The 27,036-nt window shown below is 39.3% G+C and overlaps 1 protein-coding gene and 1 long non-coding RNA gene across 4 annotated transcripts in view; one reads left to right on the top strand and one right to left on the bottom strand.

Annotated features, from left to right (window-relative positions):
* The window catches only part of phip (PHIP subunit of CUL4-Ring ligase complex), a 227,514-nt gene extending 218,046 nt beyond the window's left edge, over positions 1-9,468 (bottom strand). For all 3 annotated transcript variants that reach the window (XM_080192807.1, XM_080192809.1, XM_080192810.1), the window contains exons 1-4: positions 9,313-9,468; positions 9,151-9,209; positions 9,037-9,066; positions 8,830-8,889 (exon numbers count right to left, since the gene is read on the bottom strand). In XM_080192807.1, the coding sequence (XP_080048933.1) occupies positions 8,830-8,889; positions 9,037-9,066; positions 9,151-9,209; positions 9,313-9,352 (189 nt within the window). In that variant the 5' untranslated portion in view covers positions 9,353-9,468. The remainder of the gene's footprint in view (positions 1-8,829; positions 8,890-9,036; positions 9,067-9,150; positions 9,210-9,312) is intronic.
* Positions 9,469-9,835: 367 nt separating this feature from the next.
* Positions 9,836-26,298, top strand: LOC145345540 (uncharacterized). The gene is made up of 3 exons (XR_013887080.1): positions 9,836-10,581; positions 12,055-12,209; positions 24,481-26,298. It is a non-coding gene; the product is annotated as an uncharacterized LOC145345540 (long non-coding RNA).
* The last annotated feature ends 738 nt before the right edge of the window (positions 26,299-27,036 follow it).

The raw sequence follows: 27,036 nt of genomic DNA, 5'->3' as shown, positions 1-27,036 counted from the left end.
CTTCCCTCCACTCCTCCCCTGTACTTGAAGACTAAATTATCTTTTATCTTTTGCTTAGATATTGAAAACACATTCCCTCTCTGTTGTTACGAAAATCTACAATAGCCATATAGTTTTAGAAACACAGAAAAGTTACACCGCAGAAGGAGGACATTTGGCCCTTCTTGTCCATGCCAGCTCTAGGGCACCTAGGTGCCCTTTCTAATCCCACCTTCCAGCACCTGGCCCATAGCCCTGTATCTTACAGCACCTAAGGTGTAGATCCATGTGCTTTTTAAAAGACTGTAGGGTCTCCGCCTCCACCACTAACGCAGGCAGCGACTTCCAGATACCCACCACCCTTTGTGCAAAAAAGTTCTTCCTCATGTCGCTGCTACACCTATTATCACTTATCTTGAATCTATGCCTCCTGGTTCTAGCATTCTCCACGAAGAGAAAAATATTATCCTGCCCACTCAATCTCTTCCCCTCATAATTTTGTACATCACTATCAAGTCACCCCTCAGCCTTCTTTGTTCCAAACAAAAAACCCCAACCTATCCAACCTCTCCTTGGTGAGGTTATTTTCCTCATCTGAAACATCTATCATTTTCTTTACAGTGATGAAAATAGTTAGACATCACATTAAAATAACAAAAATGATCCAAATCCCCAATACTGCAATTACCTGTAAGGATGACATACAGAGAAACTTGCACAGAAACTAGAAGCAGAAATAGGCCATTCTGTCTAAGCCTGCTTCGCCATTCATTTTGATCTTGGCTGATCATGAAATTCAATACCCTGATCCCCCCCTTATCCCTTGATCCTTTTTGCCCCAAGAACTATAGCTAATTTATTCTTAAGAGCACACAATGATTTGGCCTCAACTACTTTCCATGGACTGAATTCCACACATTCACCACTCTGGAATGAAGGAATCAGTTCTTGCCTCAGTTCTAAAAGGTTTACCCCTTATCCTCAAACCATGACCCCTAGTTCTGGATTCCCCCACCATTGGGAACATTCTTTCTGAATCTACCCTGTCTAACCCTGCTAGAAATTTTTAAGTTTCTATAAGATCCCCTCTCACTCTTCAAAATGCCAATGAATATAATCCTAAATGATTTAGTCTTTCCTCATATGACAGTCCTGCCATCCCAGCAATCAGCCTGGTAAACCTTCGCAGTACTCCCTCTGTAACAAGAACATTCTTCCTCAGATAAAGGACACCAAGACTGCACACAGTATGCCAGGAGTGGCCTCACCAAAGCCCTATACAACTCCAGTAAAACATTCTTGTTCCTATACTCAAATCTTCTCACTATGAAGGCCAACATATCATTTACCTTCTTTACTGACTGCTGTACCTGTGCACTTACTTTCAGCAACTGATTCAAGAAGTCACCAAGGTCTCACTGAATATCCACCTCTCTCAATATACATCCATTCAAATAATAATCTGCCTTCCTATTTTTGCTACCGAAATGGATAATCTCAGACGTATCTTCATTATATTGCATCTGTCATGCATATGCTCACTCACTCAGCCTGTTGAAATCATTTTGAAGCATCTCTGCAACTTCCTCACAGCTCACCCTCCCACCCAACTTTGTATCGTCTGCAAACTTGGAGATAACACATTTAGATCCCTCATCTAAATCATTAACATACATGAACAGCTGCATTCATAACACAGATCCCTGCAGCACACTACTAGTCACTGCTTGCCAATCGGAAAAACACAAATTTATGCCAACACTTTATATTGTCAAAAACGTTCTAAAAGTCTTAATAGACCACATCCACCGGTTCTCTTTGGTCAATTCTACTCGTTACATCCTCAAAGAATTTCAACAGATTCATCAAGCATGTTTTCTGTTTTCTAAACCCATGCTAACTTTATCTGATTATACCACTGCCTTCCAAATGCTGTGCTATGAAATTCTTGATTATTCCCAACTACCAACGTTAGGCTCACTGGTCTATGGTTCCCTGTTTCTTTCTCTGTAGGAACCATTCCAGAGTCCAAAGAATTTTGGAAAATGACTGCCAATGAATCTACTATTTCTGGGACCACTTTCTTAACTAGCATGGAATGAAGATTATCAGGCCCTGGAGATTTATCTGCCTTCAATCCCATTAATTTCCCCAAAACGATTTTTTCCTAATATTGATTTCCTTCAGCTCTTCACTACAACTTGTGTTTCTCAGAACTTGCAGTACATTATTCATGTTTTCCTTTGTGAAGACAGAGGCAAAGTACGAATTTAGTTCCTCAGCCATTTCTTTGTTCCCTGTTATGAATTCTGAATGTAAGGGGCCTATATTTGTTTGTCAATTAATTTTGACCTCAAACAGCCATTGAAAATGTTATACAAATTGTTTTCTTTCCTGTTGAGAGCTGACATGGGCTGATTTCATATTGGGTAGACATTGGCAGCATGATTGCCTGATACCCATGTACAGGTCTGAGTCAGTTTGAGCACAGTATCACACCTACATAATATCAGTTAATCTGCAAACAATAGCGGGAGAGGGAGGCACTCTCCCGCTGGGCCAAACTAGAAGTTCAGACTTAAAAGAGGGAAAAAGAAGGCAATCACAGAAGAGTTGGTGCAATTAGACCTCAATTACTGGCTTTACAAAAGGAAAATCAAAACCTCGGGGTGTGCAAATTGCATAGATTTACAAAATGCTCTAATTTAGGAGCAGCCTAGACCACTAGTTAAGACCACTGTGTCTAGCATCTTGAATACAGCATGCATGGCACGCATTCAGCCCTGTGGTACCCAAAAGTTCTACTGAGTAGGATCCCAATGTTTATATTGTAAGTCGCTTCCAACATGAATGAGTCAGGACACAGCTGGTGGAAGATGCATCAGAACAGTACCAGGTAATAAACTCAGCACTGCAATTTTTGATGTGCTTACCACCCTGTTCCTCTCCAACATTAAAGATTTCAAATTTACAGAGCAGGCACATACCTCCTTCCCAGTGAACAATTTAATGGATAAAGGAAACAACTACTGCAAGCATTAAGACTTAAATATCCCTATCACAACTGCATAGTCAATTTTGAGTTTGTAGATGGCACAGTTGTTAGCACTGCATGCTTGACAGCATCAGGAACCCAGGTTTGATTCCAGCCTTGGGACTAAGTGGAGCTTGCACGTTCTCCCCGTGTCTGCACAGGTTTCCTTCAGGAGTTCTAGTTTCCTCCCACAGTCCAAAGATGGGTAGGTTAGGTGGATTAGCCATTCTAAATTGCCCCTATTGTCCCAAGATGTGTAAATTAGGGGGATTAGTGGGGTAAATGCATGGGATTACGGGGATAAACTGGGGAGAGGTGGGCCTGGGTAAGGTGCTCAGTCGGAGAGTTGGTGCAAGTATCGGAGAGTTGGTGCAGACACAATGGGCCTAATGGCCTCCCTCTGCAGTGTAGAAATACTATGAACGTTGTGTGAGGCAAGAAAGACTCTACAACTGGACTTGGAAGCTAAAATACGAGTGGTCACTTGGGTGAGATGGGACCAACACCTCAAGAACTGCATCCAAACAAACAACAACATCAGGAAGGAACAAACCATACTAGCTTTTGGAAGGGGTTGGGGGAACCTGTATCAGTGCGCGTTCTTAATTTCAGAAAATAGAACTTCTGATCTGAATAACATGATCACTAAATTTATTTATGAGTACAGATCTGTACTGCCCTAAAATATAAACAAAAACTTCGATAATATTTTTAGCCACTTGGTACACAGGCCCGCTAAATTCAAAAGAATGAGACGATGTAATTATATGAGTTAGAAAACTAAATTTGTAATTGTTGTAACAGTGAAGGTTAAAGGTGACCTACAAAAGTGCTAAACATTTTACTGTAAACATTCCAGAGATAAATAGTGAGAAGTTATTTCCATTTATCATAAAGCAGGGGGTACAAAATTAGGATTCTGCATTAGAAAGTATTAGAGATAAATAGCAGTTTTTTTCCCCCCACATAAAGGGTTGCTACAATATGGAATATACATCAATAGAAGTAGCTACTGCAGTCAAGGTAATCAGCTCATTTAAGAGAGAACTTCATTAGACAAAAAGACAAATTAACAATCAAGATTTAAATATCAGTCCCAAACATGGAGCTCATACTGACAACAGTGGCCTTTTCTGTCTGAAATATCTATGATTCTGACATCTCTATTACAATTGCAGTGTCTTATTTTGAATTAGTAGATGGCACAGTGGCTTACTCTGCATCATTTGAGTCCCTACATTTGCTCTGCAGCTTACAAAATATATTCTGAGAATTATATTATTAAAGATACCTTAACGAGTCATAAGAAAAAAAACACTTCCTTTTATGATGCATCGTTTCATATTCTATACTTGGCCTAAGGCAAAAGTGGTCCTGCAACTTAAGCTGTGTCAGCACATCTCAGATATTCTGCTAAAAACATAATCAATTAAAGTCTCTAACAAATTACTTTTTTGCTTAAATACTGCATTTTTAAATCTATCATAAATGTGTCTTTTTAAAACAAAACTTTAAAAATTGCTATTTATTTGCTATGCAGACAAGGAAGTGATATTGAAAGGACATGCAACTATCAGTGGTTTTAACACATCTAACAAGCACTCGTTAGTCTATTCAGTCATGCTATCTATATATACAGGGGAACACATACTGTACATGCTTACAAATTTATTATTTATTAAAACATGGTTCCATTTTGTGATCATTGAAAAACATTTCAACACTTAATTTTGATCTTCTAAAGAGCCAATTAATCTTCGAAATGTGATCCACCTACATTTTATGAGAATTATTTCCAAGAGAAAGGAGATTTCCAAAATACCGTAGGCTATCTAATGTTCCATTTATGCCATGAGTCAGAGGTTTGCTCCAACTCAAAATTAACTAAAAGCAGACTTCAGTTAAGCAACCAAAAGCAAGTTATGCACTATCTTAGTAAGATTTAAGCCTGTGCAGAGTTTACAGCATCCTGTAATAAATCATAGAATCACTACAATACAGAAAGAGGCCATTCAGCCCATTGAGCATCCACTGACAACAAACCCACCCAGGTTTTATCACTGTAACCCCACACATTTACCCTGCTAATCTCCGTGGCACTAAAGATAAATTTAGCATGGCCAATCAACCAAACGCGCACAAATTTTGGACTGAGAGAAGAAACTGGAGCACCCGGAGGAAACCCACACAGACACAGGGAGAACATGCAGACTCCACACAGACAGTGACCTGAGGCCCAAATTGAACCCAAATCCCCGGCACTGTGAGGCAACAGTGCTAACCACTGCGTCACCATGAAATAGAGGTAGATGTCAATAAAAAAAGGAAAATGCCCCAGTTACGTTTTAAGTTTAAAGGACACAAATGCTGCCCACACAAAGACAAAATTAGGACTTTTACATAAGTAGGTAGGACAGCTCTGCTTATTTCATGATCACATACGGATTAGCGATCGTGGCACACTGTCACTATAAAACACACAAGACGTAGTAAGTTTCACTGTTCAGAAATGTTCACAATTTAGCTTCCAGCTGGGGATAGTGAAAGAGAATTTTGCCAGTCTCACCCATTTCCACGAGGAAGGGCTTTTTTTAAATGCCTCCAAGGTTGTGTCCGAGAGTGATTCCGTGGTGGTATATAAGTTCACAAGATGGAAAAGATAAATCCATGAAATGTTTTAAATTAAACGGAGAGAGTGGGACAAGAGGTCACAGGCTAATTTAGAACTGATATTACGTGGTGCTTCTTCAGCATCTGAATAGAATACTGTAACATAACTTCAGAAATAAATGGAAATGTGGCTAGATAAAATGTGGCTAGATAGCATTTCTCATATAATTCAGAGTCATTCTTGGTGGTTCTGTTAGGAAACATCACTGCTAGTATCCATGAAAATATCCATAAACTGTACTGTCCTGTCCATCATTAATTAAAATAAACATAGGGGGCTTTTAAAGCATTTTTAAAATAAATGTAGACTTGTCATTTGTACAATACATCTTATTACTTCAAAAAATCATAAATGTTATATGTATGAAAACATTATTTTCACACAAGAATGAAGCTTTATGATTTTCAGTTGTCTGGAGGACCACATACTTACAAGATGTTTTAAAATTGGATTGTCAATGGATCGTTGATCCAGTTCATTTCATTTAATCTCTTCAAAACTTCTGGAAATTTAATTAATCTTGTATTTTATATTGGGGAGGAAGGGAATGCTTTTGCACTTTCTCACTCAGTTAAGGAAAATCTATGTTTGAAGTTTACAACTTGTATGTCAGTTGTAGTGTGAGAACTTTCAACAAACTTCCTTTAAAAGGCAAAGCAATAATCCATCCAGTGATGAAACAAAATCAGATAAATAATACATAATTTTTTTAGCATTTGAAGCCATGTAAAATTAACAGTATGTTTGTAAACACGGGCAGCGTGCCCCATTAAATTTCATCAAAATCCATAGGCATTCACAGGTTGCAGTTGTAGAAGTCTGATTGTGGGTCTGCCTTCTCTGATTAGACAACCATGGAAAATGCTAGCAATGCTCCTACAGTAATTTAATTCTCCAATATTTTATAACAGATAAATTGCCCAATGCAATATACTAAAGGGCATCAGTTTGTAGAATACTGATGTTTCATTTTATTGAACATATGCACCTGAAAGTATTATTTTCTGAATAAAAAAAAGCATAATGGAACAAATGAACAAAACATTATAGAATTTGGCATTAACCTAACCACTGTATTCATTATTTATTTGTAGCTTAAACACAATAGAGCATTTCTACCAATATTAAACAGCCAGCTTGATTTGATTCTCTTAAGAATTTAGATCAAACAGACACATCTTCATAATTATACCTATAACAACTGATGTACGCACATGTGCGCACATATAAAATTGAACAAACTATTGTGCATTTTTCCACATTTTTGACCAGCTAAATCTTACCACTTTTGTTTGGGGGGTGGGGGTTAGACGAAGAAGTTCTGTTTTTTTTCCCCAATCAAAATTAACATTCTTAGATTTCAATCACTTGGTCAAATTGATTGGCGTTAATTTGGTTAGCCAAAAAGATCAGTTAGGTTGATTGGCCATGCTAATTTGATCCTAGTGTTAGGGGATTAGCAGGGTAAATATGTCGGGTTATAGGAATAGGACCTGGGTGGGGATTGTGGTCGATGCAGGCTCGATGGGCCGAATGGTTTCCTTCTGCCCTGTAGCAATTCTATGATTTGCATACCAACTTTATCAATAGTGAAATATACTAAAGAATTTAACAGTCACAAAAAGTCAGCCACAGATTTAAAAAACCCAAACAAGAATGTTTACAAATATTCTGTTGCTATCAGTACAATGTCTATCCCAGCTGTCTGTAGTTTTCCGCAGAACATGTTATACATTTTCAGTATATATTTTTGTTTATCTGCCAAGGATAATTTTAATACCTTCATAAAGAACAGTGCAGAATTTTGTCAATATTCCACAGTACATTTGTAAAAATAAATATTCCAAAGTTAGTCAGAATGTGCCTGCAAAAATGGATGTTGAATTGCAAAAGATCAAAGTGGGGAATGTGTGGACGCTACTTTTCTGGAAAACATCAAAAGTTTTGTTATAACCGAAATAAACCAAGTCACTAATATCCTAATATACTTTCCCCACATAAATGAAATAACTTCAATGTCTGCCTTAATGAAAGTATTTGTATATTCCAAGAAAAAACAGTTTTGGATATTCACATGTAGTGTGCAAAACAACCAAATAATTTTTGGCTTCTAAAAAAGCTTAAAATATTATGCCACCAGTTTCACGTTTTTTTCCCATACTCTTCTTTCCTCCCACCAATTGAACAGGTGTATTGCTTTCCATTTTATATTATTTAAGCATCAAAAATAACTTTACTTGAAATATCCTTTCACCAAGGATTCCAAATGCAGCTTTGCACAAAATGAGCTTCTGATGTAGTGTTTTATGGTAAGGAACTCTACAAGTTTTTGCTTCCTAAACACTGTTTTAAAAAAAACAACCATTTGTATTTATATTGAAAATAACTCTTGTCAATGTATTCTTACAATTCCTGAATTTCATCCTGGCTCACAGTAAAAGTTGCAACCCTAACGTGAAGCAGAATTCTAAAAATTATCCATTCTGATCTAAAAGCATTTCGTACAATGCGGGTCTGTTTTAAATTTTTTTTTAATTGAAAATTTCACCTTCACCCCAAACTCTTAGTTAATCTTTTTAAGCTGTTTCAACTACATGATCCTGCATTTTAAAAAAATTCCTGACACTTTCCCCCTTATTTTCTGGCAGTCAACTCATTGTTGTAAAAAGAAAGCTTGTCCACTCATTTTCTGTAAAAGTAGAATGTTGTTTTGATTTGTGTGTGTGCTTGTGTGCAGATCTGTAAATGAACTGGGAGAAGCTTTCAGACCAATCAGCGTTGCCAAGCTGCATTAGTGCTAGGAGTATATAAAAACGAGAGCGAGAGTCAAAGCGCCTCCCTTCCCTCAGTGCTGCTTTCTCACCACACTGAGCGCTCGAGTCACTCAGGCAGCCCTGCTCCTGCACAATAATCATGACGTATCTTTATTTCCACTATCCTTAAAACTACATATTTTTTCTGACAATAATAATTTTAATTTCAATCTTCCAATACACTCCCAATCACCCCCCACTAACTACTGGCTGTTCCCTTTTCTTCCTGGAGTGCTGTTTTGGGGGGGCTAATCCGGCTTTCCTGGTAAAATTTTTGCGGGAGATTCAATTTTTCCTCTCTAAAAGTTTTCTCAGTGATATGCATCTCTCACCAAATTTTCGTAGGTCCTGGGATGCTCTTTGCCTTTCCAGTCTATCCGTTTCGGCAGCAGCTGGAAAAAATAGACCATGGTTACAATACCCAAAATTCCCCCAAAATCCTCGCCCAGCATCTTTTCTCAAAATATTAAAAGGCGATAGTTTGAAATTAGAAGCGAAAGTCCTCTGCAGAGTTAGAATGCGAACTGAATGCAGCCTACCTGCTTCTCTTCCACTTCGCGTATCAGGACCTGAAAGAGCACATAAAACCCGTTTATTGTATATAAAAATCAGTCACAGGACAGCATTAAACCCCAAAAGGTAGATTTACTCACCTCGGTCGCCTTCTGACAGGGTCCCGATGCCAAAAATCTGGCTATTAGGAAGTACAATTCTATTAAAATAATAAGACAGTGTTCAGTCATCAGATGCCCGATGGTGGCTGTAAATTTAAAAATAACCCTCATAATCCTTCCTGCTTTCATGTGTGTACTCACCAGATTCCAACTCACGGATTTGTTTAGTATCAGCAGGCATGTTTGGGGTGATTTTTTTAGTGTTAAACGGTGAGGGATCCGCTGTAATCAGCTAGTCTGTGCGTGAGTGTTTACTCTCCAGGAAGAGTCTCCTCCATTCACCCACATAGAGAGAGAGGAGGCGACTCCTCCAGCAAGAGCGACTCCTTCCGCACCCAAAACAGAGTTCCCCAACCACCCTCCCCCCCCGCCACCTTCTCCGACAACAAACCCACAGCCGAACAAATCTCCCTCACCGACCCCAACCCCCCCCTCCCTATTTTTGTTTGCAAACAGCAAAGGAGAGGAGGGGAGGGGGAAAATGAGAGTGTGGGTGCAATTTGGCACGTGTGCGTGAAGCAAAGGGATTGAAGCTTTTTGAAGGGGTTTTTTGTGTGTGTGATGATGGTTGTCGATTTTTTTTGTGAGCTGGTGCTGGCGGATGGATCTGACGCATGGTTTTGGTTGGGAGGAGGAGGGAGGTCCGGTGGTGGTGAGGTGACATTACGCAGAGTTACAGGAATGAACGCAGCTACAATGTAGCGAGGGAAGGGGAAGGAAATGTAGCGAGAGACAGACAGACGGATACCGCGCGCCGGCAGCCAGCCTGGGAGCGTGCGCTCCGGGGACCCAGCCCTCCTCCTTCCCCACTTCTATAGGCAGCAGCAGCAATCAATTCTTAACCACCTACCATTACATATATACAATATATATTATATATTAATTTATCGTAGGGGGGGTTGGTGGAGATGGGAGGGGAAACTTCCTTCCCCTTATTCCAAATCGAAAGTGGTCCGAAGACGCTGGAGGACACACACACAAAAAAAGGGAAGAGAGAGAAAAAATCCAACCCAGTGTATTTTGGGGGTTTTTTTTGCGCTGTTTCCCCCACCACTCCTCCCCCCCTCCTCGCGAAATCAGGGTCTGGGCCACAAAGCAATCGAGTTGGCTGGTAATCTGGAGCGACCGGTTCCTAGTGTAAATCTTAAAGCTTTTTTTTGCTGCCGCCGCCGCCGCGGAGGGGATTGTGTTATTTTGTCTCCGTCGTGTTTTTTTTCTCTCTGCTGGGGAGGAGATGGCAAACAAAACTACTTCACCCCGCTTCCAGCCTTTTAATTTTTCTTTAATTTTTTTTTAAACAAAATTCTAATTGAAAATTTTGGAAGTAGTCAGGCGTATCTGCTAATTTTTTGTGCTGTTTTATTTTTTTAAATGTGTTTCTGTGAAGCCACGCGGAAGGCTTAATTAATCGTGAGTGACCTTTGGTGTTTCGCGCGCGGATTAGGAGTCAAATAGTGTGTGAATGTTATATATTCGGCATTTTCTGAAATACCTTAATTTGTGCTGCAAATTATTGGGATTTATAATTTGGAATTGTAATAGATTTCGTTCGAATAAAATGCTATTAGGATTCTTCCTGATTCCACGTTAAGGGGCTCGTTCTTTCTCGTTTAGGCTTTTTGAAACTATACGTGTGCGTATATGTGTATGTGTGTGTATATATATATATATATATGTTTGTGTATATAATAGTTTACCTTGTGAACCAGAAAAATCAAAATAAGCGTAACTCCTTGCTTACTTTTTAAATAATTTTTGGTCGAATACATAGCGTGTGATTTATTCATCTTTAGTTTCTGATTTGCATTGCTTGCTATCTCAGTAACTGTTTTAGGAGTCGTTTTACTTTTCAGGCTATTTTTAAGTATCCTAAACGGTCGTTAAAATTTTGCACCTTTTAACTAAGAATGTGCTTGGTACCTGACACAGCAGCGTCCTAAAATTAATCATTTGTGTTAAATCTTCTGTCAGTATTTGTATTCTTTTGCTTCAGTTTATTAAAAACAATCTGTTAAATTGTTTTGCCACCATCATACCAATACCTAGAACAGATTTTGCATGAGTTGATCGAGGGTGTAATACTACTCGAGGTAAAATTGATGTAGGTTGTTCCTGTTAGTGCAAAATTTACTGTCTGTTATATAAGGCTTGGGTATAAATTTATCCATTTGTACTTTTTTTACCTTTATAAACAATGTATCACGTGCAAATTGCATGTTAGTATCCTCACTATTTGTTCCTTTTCCTTGAGTAGAGAAAAAAGTCAACTGAATCAGCACAGTGCATTACTGTAAATCTACAGGGGTAATATTTTTTGATATGCAAATTAATAATCAATCTGAGAATAATTTTTCTTTGTCCTTTTCACAATTAAAAATCTTAGTTTTTATTTGGAAAAATGAAGAATTTTTAGTTATGGTGTAGTATGTTCAATCAACTGAAAACTGATTGCCTCTCTTTTGCATTTTAAATGTACTGCATTGTGAAAACATTTGTCTTACAGGTTCTGCTGAAGTTACAATATTGTTTTTTCACTAGGAAATTGGAATTCAATAATGTAGTGTGTTGGTGCCCAGCATTTTTTGCCAGACTAGTCTGATGTGCATTACCAGTTCTGCACAGTGACTGGATTCTTACAGCAGCAATGCCGAGTAGGAGATGAAGGATTTCTTGCGCTCAAGTACAAATAGGAAGCAGTGTACTGTTGTACCATGTGTATTTCTATAAACTCCCAATTGCAGTCTCTCAAAAGAGGTGGTCGTAGCTTGATCTTTCACCCACAGTAACTAAGCAACCATCCAGAGAAAGCAGCAAACTAGATTTGTTTGTTTTATATTTTTCACCCTATTTTTCTTTTTTGTCACCAATGTTGCTGTCCTTCAGGAAGGAAACAATCAGGACCTTTACTTTCTCGTGATTGTTGAACAGGAATGAACCAGCCACTGTCAGTTTTCCACCCTTAAAATAGGGTGCTGTGCCTCTGTATGATGCTGCCAGCGGCCCATCATAAAATTCTCAGACCAGCTTACTTGACCAAGGTAAGAAAGTTAGAATGCATCGTTGTGGAGTTATGAGGTAAATCCCTAACCCTTACAACACATCAAATCAGGTCGATTCATTTTACAGTGAATAATAGTGCAAAACAATACAATGGCAGTACCTCCGGTGTCATCCTAAGTGATCGTTCTTTATGTGCAGGGCTGGTCAGGAAAATTGGCAGGGTGTTTTTGTAGCACAGGCATCACAGTTAAGTCTGATCCTACCCTTATTTGGCATCCACGTGTTCAGTTTCCAACAGAAATGACTGGATAGCAATCAGGAAGTAGGAACCATGGCTGATTTTTGTATACTCTTCTTCAGTGAAAGACAGTAAAGCTGATTGCAACCTGATCATTTTCTTGGCTATGATCAACTAACTCAGCATAGATCAAAGAATGGACTGATCCTTTGTGGTCAATGTGACTCAGTACAACGTTAAGTGAGTTGTCAAATGGATCCGTCATTATAGCGATAGATGATGTCTAGAGCGTTCAACTCCAAACCATCGGTATTTGACGTAAACTACTCCAGTCTTAGAAAATCTCAGTTTCAAGTCTAGATGCCCCTTCATCAGAACTCTGAAGAAGGGTTGTCCAAACTCAACATTGGCTCTATTCTCTCTTCTCAGATGCTGTCAAACCTGCTGAGATGTCCCAGCATTTTCTGTTTTTGTTTCAGATTCCAACACCTGCAGTAATTTGCTTTTATGCTCGTTCTTATGTTGCAAAAGATTCAATTAATTTGCTGAATCTTCCTGGGTTGGCCTTGCACAGTAATATGAGGTGCCCATATGAATAACCACTTTCATTTTGGATTTGCTAATTTGTGTGTGAATGCAGTAGCACACTGGAGTTGGTGACTGCATTCAGGCTTCCTGTTGAACCAGTTATGGACATGAATTCTTTGTGAGCAGCCCAGCTCTTTTTGCTCCCTGGTCCTTTAGCCCAGCTCAGAATTGGTGTGCAAGGCCGGGTCAAATTCTGGAGATTTTTGCCTTCGTTCTGCAAAAGCTAAAATTAGTATCAACCTGAGATTAAAAGGAAACCCCTATTTTCCTGGGTTACTCAAAGTTGCCCCTGCCATACAAGTGACCTGCATGTATAAGATGAGACCTGATGCAATAAGTAGCACTAAGAATTGACAACTTTTAAGTTATAAATCAGCATTAGTAAATGGTGTGACTGTTATCAAGATACAGAATAGTGAATGCTTAAAACGTGTTGACTGACTAATTCAGTCATCATTTCAGAAATTGTTTTAATAATTACAATTTGCATCCAATTATAAGCATGTATGTTCCTGCATGTTTTTTTAAAAAAATCTAAATGTCAGGAAAGGGAGAACATGATTGAGTTTGACAAAGCTTAGAATATTTTTATGGTATACTTCTGCAAGCATATTATTATCAGTTTTTAATTTATTGCTGAGGGCAGATAAATCTTGGAATATAAGACACAGAATTTAGGAACTGAACAACATTGTTGTTTGATTAAGATTTCCCTTTTCATTGATCATGTTGCTACAACTGACATAGAACTTCCGAAAATATGTGTTTCTGTATTGCTAACATTCTTTGCTACTAGATTTGAGACACTTAGATCCATACTTTCTTGTGGAATGTGTGGGTTTTTGTCTTGCATGTCACCATCTCTGGGGAGTGTGAAGTGAATACAGTGTGACCAAACCATGTCCTAGGACAAAGTGAAATACTGTGTAATGGAAGGAAATTGCAGTCAGAATGTCAACAAATTAAATAATTGACACCCACTAATAATTTTTTTAGTGCAAAAACTGCACTGTGAAGGGCACCATCTAGCTAGTTGTGCTGCACTGGCCATGATTAACTGTGACTGTGCTTTCATGTACAATAGATGGAGACCATGCCACAGATTGTATGTCCAGAGTCAAGTTCACCTTTCCCAACACACTTTTGTCTCACCATTTGTCCCAGTGGTCAGTGGAAAGCATGATAAATGTACATCATATGTTTACACATCAACATTGCCCAGCTGGTCATAACTTTTGTGAAGGGGTCAGTGGGGGCTACGAATTACTCTTATATAACTGGAAAATTAAGGGGAAAGAATTCCTGAAATGTATACAAAAAAATTTTCTTGATCAGTACGATGGCCCAATGAGGAAGGAGGCCAGTATTTTCACTGATTCGTGGGACATGGGCAATTCTGGCAAGGCTATTATTTACTTTATATCCCTAAATGCCCTTGAGAAGGTAATAGTATGTCACCCTTTTAAACCACTCAATCCTTGTGTTGGTAGGTAGGAAGTTCCAGGATTTTGGACAAGCAACAATGAAGGAACATTTATATATTTTCAGTTCTGGGTAATGTCTGACTTTGAGGGGGAGCATATGGGCTATGATTTATCCATGCATTTTCTGCCTTTGTTCTACATGGTGCAGGTCAAGAGATTTCTGAGATGCTATTATAGGTTCTGAATACAATCTGAATACACACATTACAGTGAAGAACTGGAAAACAACATGAGGGGGCAACAAGATTTTGAGACTACAGTGGTAGATATATAAAGGAACACAAAAGTTAAGCATATAACTAATAAAAACACAGGGAAAAGAGCTGATTAGGGAGAATGGAGATTTTGTGAAGTTAAAGGGCGTAGCCGAGGTTCAATGCATGAACCTTCACTAAAGAGAAAAGGTGAGAGATGGAAAACAGGAAGTTATAGACTGGTTAGCCCAACATCTGTTATTGGGAAATTACCACCGTCTGTGTTTAAGGATGAGTTGATCTTCATTTTTATTTGATCAGAGAGTCAATATAGGAACTCAAGCCTGATGAATCTGATTAAACCTTTGGAAGAAGTAAGTAAAGTTGTAGACACTAACTAAAGTACTTCCAGAATGCAATTGTTGATGTCTCTGTCAGACTCACTAATGACAAGACTCTTGAAATTGAAGGTAAATTATTGACCAGCTTAGAAAATTGGCTGCGATAGAAATAAGAGGCAAGTAGTGTAATTGGCAGAATATTTGATTATTGTCATGTATTAGTATACAGTGAAAAAAAAGTTTCTTGTGTGCTATAGAGACAAAGCATACCATACAAAGGGAAGGAAAGGAGAGAGTGCAGAATGTAGTGTTTTAGTCATAGCTAGGGTGTAGCGAAAGGTCAACTTAATGCGAGGTAGGCTCATTCAAAAGTCTGATGGCTGCAGGGTAAAAGCTGTTTTTGAGTTGGTTAGTACATGATCTCAAACTTCTATATCTTTTTCCCGACGGAAGAAGATGGAAGAGAACATGTCCAGAGTGCTGATTGATTATGCTGGCTGCTTTTCCGAGGCAGTGCGAAGTGTAGACGGTGTCAATGGGTGGCTTGTTTAAGCGATGGACTGTAGTTTCTTGCAGTCTTGGGTAGAGCAGGAGCCATACCAAGCTGTGACAACTGGAAAGAATGCTTTCTATGGTGCATCTGTAGAAGTTGGTGGAAACTGTAGCAGACGTGCCAAATTCCCTTTAATCTCCTAAGAAAGAAGCAGCTTTGGTAGATTTTCTTAACTATAGCATCCGCACAGAGGGACCAGGACAGATCTGGACACCTAAAACTTGAAGCTCTTGACCATTTCTACTTGATTCCCATTGACATAGAGAGACAGGGGCATGTCCTCCACTAAATTTTCTGAATTCAATAACTATCTCCTTTGTTTTGTTGACATTGAGGGAGAGATTATTGTCATTGCACCAGTTCACCAAATTCACTATCTCTTTCCTGTACTCTGTCTCATCATTATTTGAGATCTGACCCACAACGGTGGTGTCATCAGCAAACTTGAAAATCGAGGTGGAGGGGGAATTAAGCCACACAGTCATAGATGTATAAGGAGTATAGTAAAGGGCTGAAGACACAGCTTTGCAGTGCACCAGTGTTGAGGATGATTGTAGAGAAGGTGTTGTTGTCTATCCTAACTGACTACAGTCTGAGAGTTAGGAAGTCTAGGATCCAGTTGCAAAGGGGGGAGCCGAGCCCCAGGCCACAAAGTTTGGAGGTGAGTCCCATAGGAATAGTGGTGATAAAGGCTGAGCTGTAGTTTATGAATAGGAGTTTGGCATCAGTGTCTTTGTTATCTAGGTGTTCCAGGGTTTGGTGTAGGGCCAGGGAGATGGCGTCTTCTGTGATGGGCAAACTAGTTGATGTAGGTGGTCTTGGAATTGACTTGTGTCATGACTAACCTTTCAAGGCACTTCATAAGGCATTTATAGACGCGAGCACTGATTAGGGACATTCAGCATGGCTTTGCGAGTGGAAAATCTCTCAAATTTGATTAAGTTCTTTGAAAGGGTAACCAAAAAGGTAGGTGAGGGCAGTGCAGTTGATGTTGTTTACATGGACTTTAACAAGCCTTTGACAAGGTACCGCATGGTAGGTTGTTGCATAAGGTTAAATCTCACAGGATCCAGGGTGAGGTATCTAAATGGATATAAAATTGCCTTCTTGACAAAAGCCAGAGGGCGGTTGTAGGGAATTGTTTTTCAAACTGGAGGCCTGTGACCAGTGGCATGCCACAGGGATCGGTGCTGGGTCCACTGTTATTTGTCATTTATATTAATGATTTAGATGAGAATATAGAAGGCATGATTAGTTAGACACTAAGATTGGTGGCATAGTGGACAGTGAAGTAAGTTATCTCCAATTACAATGGGATCTTGATCAATTGGGCCAGTGGGCTGACGAATGGCAGATGGAGTTTAATTTAGACAAATGCGAGATGATGCATTTTGGTAGATCGAAATAGGGCAGGGCTTACCCAATTAATGGTAGGAGAGTTACAGAACAGAGAGATCTAGGCGTACAGGTTCATTGCTCCTTGAAAGTGGAGTCACTGGTGGACAGAGTAATGAAGAAGGCATTCTGCATGCTTGGTTTCACCAGTCAGAACATTGAATACAGGACTTGGGACATCTTGTTGAAGTTGTACAACACATTGGTGTGGCCACACTTGGAATACTGTGTGTAATTCTGGTCATCCTATTATAGAAAGGATATTATTAAACTAGAAAAAGTACAGAAAAGATTTACTAGGATGCTACTGGGACTTGATGGATTGAGTTATAAAGAGAACATAGAACATTACAGCGCAGAACAGGCCCTTCGGCCCACGATGTTGCGCCGACCAGTTAAAAAGCAATGACCCTCTAACCTAAACTTAACCCTTTCCATCCATAAACCTATCCACGGATCTCTTAAACACCGCCCAAACTAGGCGCATTTACAACTGCAGCAGGCAGGGCATTCCAAACCTTCACCACCGTCTGGGTAAAGAACCTACCCCTGACTTCCGTCCTATAACTACCACCCCTTAATTTAAAGCTATGCCCCCTCGTGCTAGCTTTCTCCATCCGAGGAAAAAGGCTATCACTGTCCACCCTGTCTAAACCTCTGATCATCTTATATGTTTCAATAACGTCCCCTCTTAGCCGCCTTCTTTCTAACGAGAACAACCTCAAATCCCTCAGTCTCTCCTCATAGGACCTCCCCTCCAAACCAGGCAACATCCTGGTAAACCTCCTCTGCACCCTCTCCAAAGCCTCCACATCCTTCCTATAATGTGGGGACCAGAACTGCACACAATACTCCAAGTGCGGCCGCACCAGAGTCTTGTACAGTTGCAACATGACGCTGCGGCTCCTAAATTCAGTCCCCCTACCAATAAACGCCAAGACACCGTAAGCCTTCCTAACAACCCTGTCTACTTGATTCCCAGCTTTCAGGGATCTATGTACACATACACCTAGATCCCTCTGTTCATCCACCCTATTCAGAGTCCTACCGTTAGCCCTATACTCCACACATCTGTTATTCCTGCCAAAGTGAATTACCTCACACTTTTCCACATTAAACTCCATCCGCCACCTCTCGGCCCAGCTCTGCAACTGGATAGACTGGGACTTTTTTCTCTGGGGCATAGGAAACTGTGATCTTATAAAGACCTATAAAATAATGAGGGGCACAGATCAGCTAGATAGTCAATATCTTTTCCCAAAGGTAAGGGAGACTAAAACTAGAGGGCATAGGTTTAAGGTGAGAGGGGAGAAAAACAAAAGTGTCCCAAGGGGCAATTTTTTTCACATGCAGGATGGTGAGTGTCTGGAACAAGCTGCTAGAGGTGGTATTAGAGACAGGTACAATTTTGTCTTTTAAAAAGCATTTAGATAGTCACATAAGTACAGTGGGTATAGAGGAATGTGGGCCAAACGCGGGCAATTGGGATTAGCTTAGGGGTTTTTTAAAGAAAAGGGGTAGCATGGACAAGTTGCACCGAAGGGCCTGTTTCCATGCTGTAAACCTATAATGATGAATGTTAGAGCCACCAGATGATAGTCATTAAGGCACACTGCCTGGCTTTTCTTTGGTCATCTTCTTGAAGCAGATAGGGACCTCAGATTGATGTAAACAGAGATTGAAGATGTCTGTGAATACTCACACCAGCTGGTCTGCACAGGATGTGGCTAGTGGTGTCTCAGGATCTGCATTTGGGCCTCAACTACTTACAGTATTAATAACAACTTAGTTGGTGGGATGGAAAGCTAAATATCCAAATTTGCTGTTGATGCAAAGAAAGGTAGCTTTGTAAAGCATGTGTGATGAAACATGAAATGACAGAGCCATTCATTTAGCAAATGCAAAGTCCTTAAGCCAAGCAATTTCTTTGGTCCTGCTGTGTTAAGTGCAGATAGACTGCACTGACTCTGTAGATTGAACACTCTTTTATGATATGATGCATTGTTTGCTCTCTCACAGATAAATAGAGGGCTGGTATGATTTGATTTATTATTGTCATGTTTATTAGTATACAGTGAAATGTATTGTTTGTTGCATGCTATACAGACAAAGCATACCGTTCATGGTAAAGGAAAGAAGTGAGTGCCCCAACTGTAGAGGTTGGCTGTGCAGGGATCGCTGTTTGGAGAGAAGGCTGGGGAACCTGAACCTATAATAAAAGCAAGGCTTTTGAGGAATGAAATTAGGAAATGCCTACGAGAGAAATACTGGTGGGAATATTACAGACGTCTTCAACCTCTCTTTACACCAATCTGCGGTCCCAAAAAAAGACAGGTAGTGTGCCTTAATGACACTCATCCAGTGACTGTAACATCCATCATTATGAAATTCCTCAGAAGGTTACTCATTGGCACAATTCATTTCCTGCCTCCGAGACTACCTACATCAGTTACAGTTTGCCTATTGCTCCAACAGGTCCAAAGAAGACGCCATCTCCCTGGCCCAACCACTTGATGAGTAGTTCACCCTCTACAGGCCCTGAACGTGTTGAGGGTGAACCACTGTTTCTGTGGAAATTTAAAATCAGGCAGATATTGGGTCAGGTTTGAGACCAGGTACTTGTTTGTGGTGTCCGTTGATTCCCATTCATTTGTCCAGGTGGAATTTGGGTTAAGTGATTTGGCAAAACTCTCAAATGGATTTCAGTGGAGGTTTTTATCCACTTTGGACTTAACGAAGTATAGTTTTTAAATGTTGAAAAGGTGAAAAGCTAAAAACAGTGGAGCTCAATAGAGGTTGCCCAGGTACGTATATCATTAAAATGCCATGAATAGGTGCATAAAATAATCTAAAAGGCTAATGGATGCTGACCTTTATATCTAAAAGACTGGAACAGAGGCTGTAGAGGTCGTACTTCGGCTATACAAAGCCCCAGTTAAACCACATCAAGTGCTGTGAGAAGTTCTGGGCGCCAAACTGTAGGAAGGATTGGCCTTGAAGGGAGTCCAGCAAAGATTTACCAAAATGATAGCTTGAATTCAAGAGTAAAATTTATGTGGCGAGATTAAACAAAGGATTTTTTTTGGAATTTGGAAGGTTAATGCATAATTTGATCAATGTTTTCAAGATATTAGGGAAAACACATCGGGTAGATAGAAATTACTTCTGCTGTTTGGGGAGAAGGCTGGAGAACATGAAGCAATAATTAGAGCAAAGCCTTTGAGGAATGAAATTAGGAAAGACGAGAAAAATGTGATAGAAGTTTATTACAAATGGCAATTGGTGTTAAATCAGTTTCAAAGTTTTTGTTAACCAGATGTATTAAGGATTGTGTGGCAATGTTGGGTATTTGGAATTAGGTCACAGATCAATCTTCATCACATTAAATGGTGAACAGCCGCCTCCTGTTCCTTAAACATTCTGTCAATATCAAAAATAAAGAAGGAGGTAGTAAAGAAATTAAATAGGATAAAAGTAGAAAAGGTATGAAATGGTTGGCTGCATTCAAAATATAAACATCAACCTGGCCATAGGTTGCTGATAGAATGAAAATTACTGATGCCTGAGCCATAATCTCCTAATCCTCCTTAGATGCGGGAGTGGTACCAGAGGTCTGGAGGATTGCAAATGTTACACTTGTATTCAAAAACAGGAAGAGGGGGAAACCTGGCAACTGCAGACTTGTCAGGCTAATGACTGGTGAAAAGCTTTGAAACAATAATCCAAGACACAGTTAATTAGCATCTTAAAGAATAAGGGTTAATAACACATTTGTTAAAGGCAAATCGTGTTTGACTAACTCAATTGAATTCTTTGATGAAGTAACATAAAGGGTTGATGAGAATAGTAAGGATGTTGTTGTATAATAGACTTTCAAAAGGGATTTTCTCAAGTACCACAATAGACTTGTTACCAAAATTGAAACTCATGAGATTAAGTGGCAGTGGCTGTAAGGGTATGAAATTGGCTAAGAGCAGAGTGTTAGTGTTTTTTTTTCGCTCACTGGGGGAAAGTATGCACTGGTGTCCCCCAAGGGTTGATAGTTTGACTGCTGCTCATTTTGATCAAATTAATGACTTGGGCTTAGACATACAGGATATAATTTCAAGTTTACAGGCAACACAAGACTCAGGATTGTAATAAACAAGGAGGACGATAGTAACAGACTTCAGTTGGGCATTGACTAGTGAAATAGCAGATACATGGCAGATGATATACAATGCAGAGAAGTATGAAGTAATTCATTTCAGAAGGAAGAATGAGGAGAAGCAATATAAACTGCAACAATTTTCAAGGGACGCAGGAATAGAGAAACTAGTAGGAGATACATACGTTTTTGAAGGTGGCAGGATAAATTGAGAAAGTATTCTATGTCTGACAACACATTTCAGAATGGATGTCATGGCATTGAAGAGGTTGCAGAGGAGATTCATTAGAATGGCACTAGGGATGTGAGCTTAAGTTATGAGAAGAGGTTAGCGAAGCTCAAATTGTCCTCCTCAGAAGAAAATTTTAAGGAGGGATTTGACAGGACTATTCAAAATCATGAGGGATTCTAAATAAAGTTTATTTATTAGTCACAAGTAAGGCTTACATTAGCACTTCAATGAAGTTCCTGTGAAATTCCACCAGTCACCACACTCCAGTGCCTATTTGGGTCAATGCATCCAACCAGCACGTCTTCCAGACTGTGGGAGGAAATCAGAGGAGGCCAGTGCAGACACAGGGAGTGCATGCAAACTCCACACAGATAGTGACCCAAGCTGGGAATTGAACCCAGGTCCCTGGTGCTGTGAGGCAGCAGTGCTAACCACTGTGCCACCATGCTGATTTTGATAGATTAAGTAAGAGCCTTATTCCAGTAACAATAGTTGGTATCAAAAGATCGCATTTATGATAATTACATAGAACATACAACACAGAATTAACCCATTCATGCTCTACTCAAGCCTCCTTCTATTCTTCCTCATCGAACTGTTACCCTTCCCCCTCTCATGTTTACTGGCTTCCACTTAGATGCATCTATATTATGTGCTTTGGCACGACCTGTGGTAGCAAGCTCAACTTCTTCTCCACCCTCTCGGTAAATAAGTTTCTTCTCAATTCCTTATTTGATTTGGTGATGAGCTTGTATGCATCTAATTTTGTCCTTCCCCGGAGGTAAAACATTTTCTATTCTATTGAAAGATTTCTATTTGTTCACTCAGCCTACTCTTTTTAAAATAAAGAAAATGAACCTATCCTTTCCTGATCGGTATAACCTCACAGTTCTGGTATTATCCATGTGAATCATTTTTGCACCTCTCCAATGCCTCTGTGTCCTTTCTATATTATGCTGATCAAAACTGTACACAGTTATCCAAAATGCACTCTAACCAGGGTTTGATACAAGTTTAGCATAATTTCTCCACTTTTCAGTTCCAGAAATAAATCCAAATGTTTAGATAGCCTTTTTATGGCCTAATTAACTTGAAATATTACCAGTGGTTTGTGTATTCGTATTTCTGATCTCTTTGCTGTTCCATTCCGGTCCTTATTTTTCAAAAAATACGTGACTTCCTTATTTTTCATAGCAAAATGTAATGCCTTATTTATTTGCCAATTTATGCCCATTCTGCAAGTTCTATTCATGTCTGTCATAATTTGTTGCAATGTTCCACAGTATTGAATCTTAAGAAATTGCTTTTGATTCCAAAACTTCACTTGTATCTATTGATTGAACAATAGTTGACCCAATATAGATCCTTGTGAGGACTTCAATTCCCATCTTCAGCCCCTTTTGAATAGCTAGCCTTTGCCCCTACCCTCAGCTTTCTGGCTTGCAGTCAGCTGGTTTTCTGTTTATTGTTCCCTGATGCTGCATGCTCTAACCTTTTTCATTAGTATGTGACACCTCTAAAAGCCTTTTGGGAATGTGGATAAATTTTGTGCGCTACCTTACCTTTACCTGTTCTCTTTATTGTATTGAAATCATTCAGTGTGGTTATTCAAGCCAGATTGTCCTTCTAGAAATCTATGCAGACTACTTATTGTTGTATTTTTGATTTCTAGGTGTTTTTCTATTTTCTCCTTGGGTAAAGATTTTGTTACTTTTCCTATCTTCAATATTAAACTGGCAGGTCTATGGTTCCAGATACAGGTTCTGTCTCCCTTCTTAAATAAGAGTTTCGTTTAGCTATCCACCGGTCCTCTGACAGTATAACGAGATATAATTAATTATTAACTGTGTTGTAGAGCTTCAGCTATCTCTTTAGATTACTTTAAAAAGCATGGATGCGGTACGCCCAGACCAAGAATTAGAAAAATAACTGAGGAAAGAATTTTTTACAGAGTTGTGAAGAACTGGGTGCCCTCTCTAAAAGAGTACTGGAAGCAGATTCAGTAATAATTCTGGATAAGAACTGGATACATACTTGAATGGGGGAAAAAAATTGCACTGCTGTGGAGAAAGAGCAGTGAATTGGGAAGGAGCCAGCATGGGCATGATGGGCTGAATTACATCCTTTTGTGTTTTATCACTGACGGATTCAAAGCAAAGTTTGCTTTGGAGAGCACTTGAGGAATTACAAAAATTTTAAGAAGAGTAATGCTTATACAATAATATTTACATTGAAAAAAAACTGCATCACATTACAGTTCCAGCAAACTACTTTGCTAACATCTGAATGCTTCATGCATTTGGAAGAGATTGGCACACACCTGGACTCACTAGAAGCTTGCTGTTCTGAATGCCAGCAGCACTGCCGCCATGCCAGTAGAAGAGGCAGACAGGCAAACCAATCATCCAAGAAGGAAATGCTAATGCAAGTGCACACTGTTCCTTCTTTATTCTGTGTCACCATTCCTAACAAAATTTAAGACAACAATGTCATTTTTTTGTATGTTTACGAACTGATTAGGCACCACTGCATTATGCATCAAGAAGCTGTAGTGGCAGAATGGCTAGCCAGCATTTGGTCACTGATGTAGGAATCCAAGCTGCTAGCTTTGTTCACATGTTAACCTTCACTGACTGCCAGTTTGAAAATCTGCTGGATGAGTTTAATGCACAGCACATAAGCTATTCTGCTGCAATAATGTGTGCTAACTCGTTTGCAGCACAATAGCAAACTTTGGTTCTTGAATAGCAAAATTAGGTGCATCTTCTCATGGATAGAACCAGAGGTGACCAGGAGTTTTTTTTTCCCCTCAGCAAGTTATGAGCAGGAACAAAAATAGAAAATGCTGTAAAATCTTAGCAGAACTGACAGCATCTGTGGAGAAAGAATAGACCCAATGTTTTGAGTCTGGATAAACGTTCGTCAGAGCTGAGAGCTAAGAAAATCAGATAAAATCTATGCTGTGGGGGAGGGGAACTATAATTGGACAAAGGAAATGTAAGTGGTGCTGATGAAGAATGAGAAAGGTGCTAAAAGTATCCATTAAGTGACCAAAATGTGTGAATGGCAGAACAGCGGTATGGATTGTTAAGTGACTACAAAGAAGAAATGAAATAATCTCCATTTTATCTCCACAGCCCCACCCTTCCTTTCAGGGAACTCCATTGGCTCCACAACCTTCCAAAGTAGCTGTTCTCTACTTCTGGTCCCTTGTGCATTGCTGATATTCATCACTCAACCAGTGGTCTTCAATTGCCTACTCAATCTCTGGAATACTCTCCTTTCTAACTTGCTTTTGACCTTTAGGAAACTTCTTAAAATCTACCTCTCTAACCAAGCATTTAGTCTTTAATACCTCCTTATGTGAATAAGTGCCATACTTTGTTCTATGAAGGTACCAAATCATGACAGCTGTTCAGCCAGGTGTGGGTTTCAAAGATAAAACTCCACCTCTTTAAAAAAGATCAACTGATTTGTGCTGAATTGGTGCAATTCCTATCAACTATGACCACAATACTGAATATTTTCCAGCCATTTAGCTATCAATTGCACAAGAGTTTAGAGCTAGAGTTGTCCAAAGCTCTTTTGCCAGCCTTGCTGATCAGACCACCAGAAAATCATATGGATTTGGTTGAGATCCTATGTAACCGACTCCAGATTTGATGTACTAGATCTGTCAGTATTTTTTGATGCACTAGAACTTTATGGAATCATGCATTTTTACACCCAGTTCACGTTGCAACTGTTCAACAGTTCAAATCTGTGAAAGGCTGAGACCCAATCAAGGATCACAAACATTTGGAAGTTGTCTTCCTTGTCCACAAGAAAGCTGGTGTCAACAATGAAGGAGAAGCAAGCCTATAGCTCCAATTCAGAAATAGAGACAGCAAAAACGTTTTTTTAACATGTTTGCTTGTAATTCCCAACACCATTCATTATGTTGTTGAATGTGATATTTACAACAAATGTAATTTAGTGATACACAATCAATTCACTAGTGAAATGAAAGCCACTAAAGTCCCAAAGGACCATAAGCTGCGCTCTCCCTTTTTGAGAGAGGAGGGGAGCTGGCTGGTGGTTATTTAACCTGAGGGTCTCCACTTCTCAGATGTGGGGAAAGGTTGAGAAGGCAGCGCTTTCATGAATAACCTCAGTCGGTACGGGAATTGAACCCATGCTGTTGGATGAAGGAAACCTGCTAAACGTAGGTTGTAATACAACCAGTAAAAATGAATTAAACACTAAAATTAAAAGCAAAATGCTGGTGATCCGAAATAAAAACAAAGTGCTGGAAAAATTCAGCACCTCTGGTGGTGTCTGTGAAACAACAGTTAACAATTTGAGTCCAATATTACTTTTGTTTGGACTCAGTATTAACTGTTTCTCTCTCCGCATCTGCTAGACCTGCTGAGTTTTTCTAGGGCACTCTTAACTTCAGTGAAAATGATTAAGTACTGCTGGTATTTCTCCATACAAGTGTTACAGTAATATTATTCCCCATAATATTATGTGGTTTTGGCCAACTGATTTTCCGTACATACAAGTGCCCTATGGAGTTTCTGATTCCAAATGCCTAGAGATGATACCTTCTAATTGTACAGGCAAGGCTCATTGGGAAACATCTGCTTCTGCCTTCACAAAATACACTGTGAAATGTTGTCATCACCTGCATGTCTTTAATCCCCTAACATCTGTTCCCCATAATGATTTACAAAAAAATTAACCTCACTTTTGTCTTCTTTCAGCCAGGATACAAACCATCTTGTGAATAAATTTCACACACTATCATGCACGTTTGCATATATAACTTATGCACACAACTGTCTTGCATGCCACACACACAAGGTTTGCGATGGAATATATTACAACACAAATTATTGTGATTCTGGTGATGGTTTTATTTAACATATCCAGGTTATAAGTGCATTTACTCTTTAAGACTGTGAAATCTACAATGTCAGTTCTGTTTTTTTTTAAAATGAAACCGATCGCTGGTTTTAAATTAAAGTATTTATCCGTTATCTTATTTTTCTTTTCCAATCATCTGCCATTCACTGAAAAAAAAAGAAACACAATTGGAGCTTCAATGGACTGCATCATACTGTCCTCACTCTACTATCACATGGGGGGAAAAAATTGTGAAAATCAATAACTCTGTAAACAAAGGATGTTTTTCAGTTTGTGAATATCTGAGATGTGTCCTCCACTGGCAATTGGAGTTCCAGCAAAACAAACATAGATTGATGTAGTACAGAAGGGGGGGGCATTTGGTCCAATAGGTCTGTACAGGTTCTTTGTAGATTTATCTAATTGATACCATGCCCTGCTCTATGCCCTTAGCCCCAAATCCTAATAATTGCTGTGTACAAAAAGCATTCCTAATATGTGAGAGTATGGAGTTTGATTTGAATTTTGGGTGAAGATTTTTCTTTGAAGTATGAAAGCAGTACGTTGTCTCAAACCACACGAAAAATTGCAAAGGAAAAAGATGTGGCATTCATCTTGAAATATCTCAGTTTTACAGCCAATACAGTACTTTTGAAGTGCAGTCACTGTTGTAAGAAACATTGCAACCCCAAAGCATAGTTCTAATAGTGGCCCACCAGGAAGATTTTGAGTACCATCTGTTCTGTGGTGTAGAGGAATTTCCAGACCTATGTCACAGCCAAGTTCAGCTAACTTCATGCAAGCTG

The sequence above is a fragment of the Carcharhinus amblyrhynchos genome, chromosome 7 (assembly GCF_965287045.1).
Source record: "Carcharhinus amblyrhynchos chromosome 7, sCarAmb.v2.hapA, whole genome shotgun sequence".
In the NCBI taxonomy this organism is placed as follows: domain Eukaryota; kingdom Metazoa; phylum Chordata; class Chondrichthyes; order Carcharhiniformes; family Carcharhinidae; genus Carcharhinus; species Carcharhinus amblyrhynchos.
This window is presented reverse-complemented; position numbering and strand designations above follow the sequence as displayed.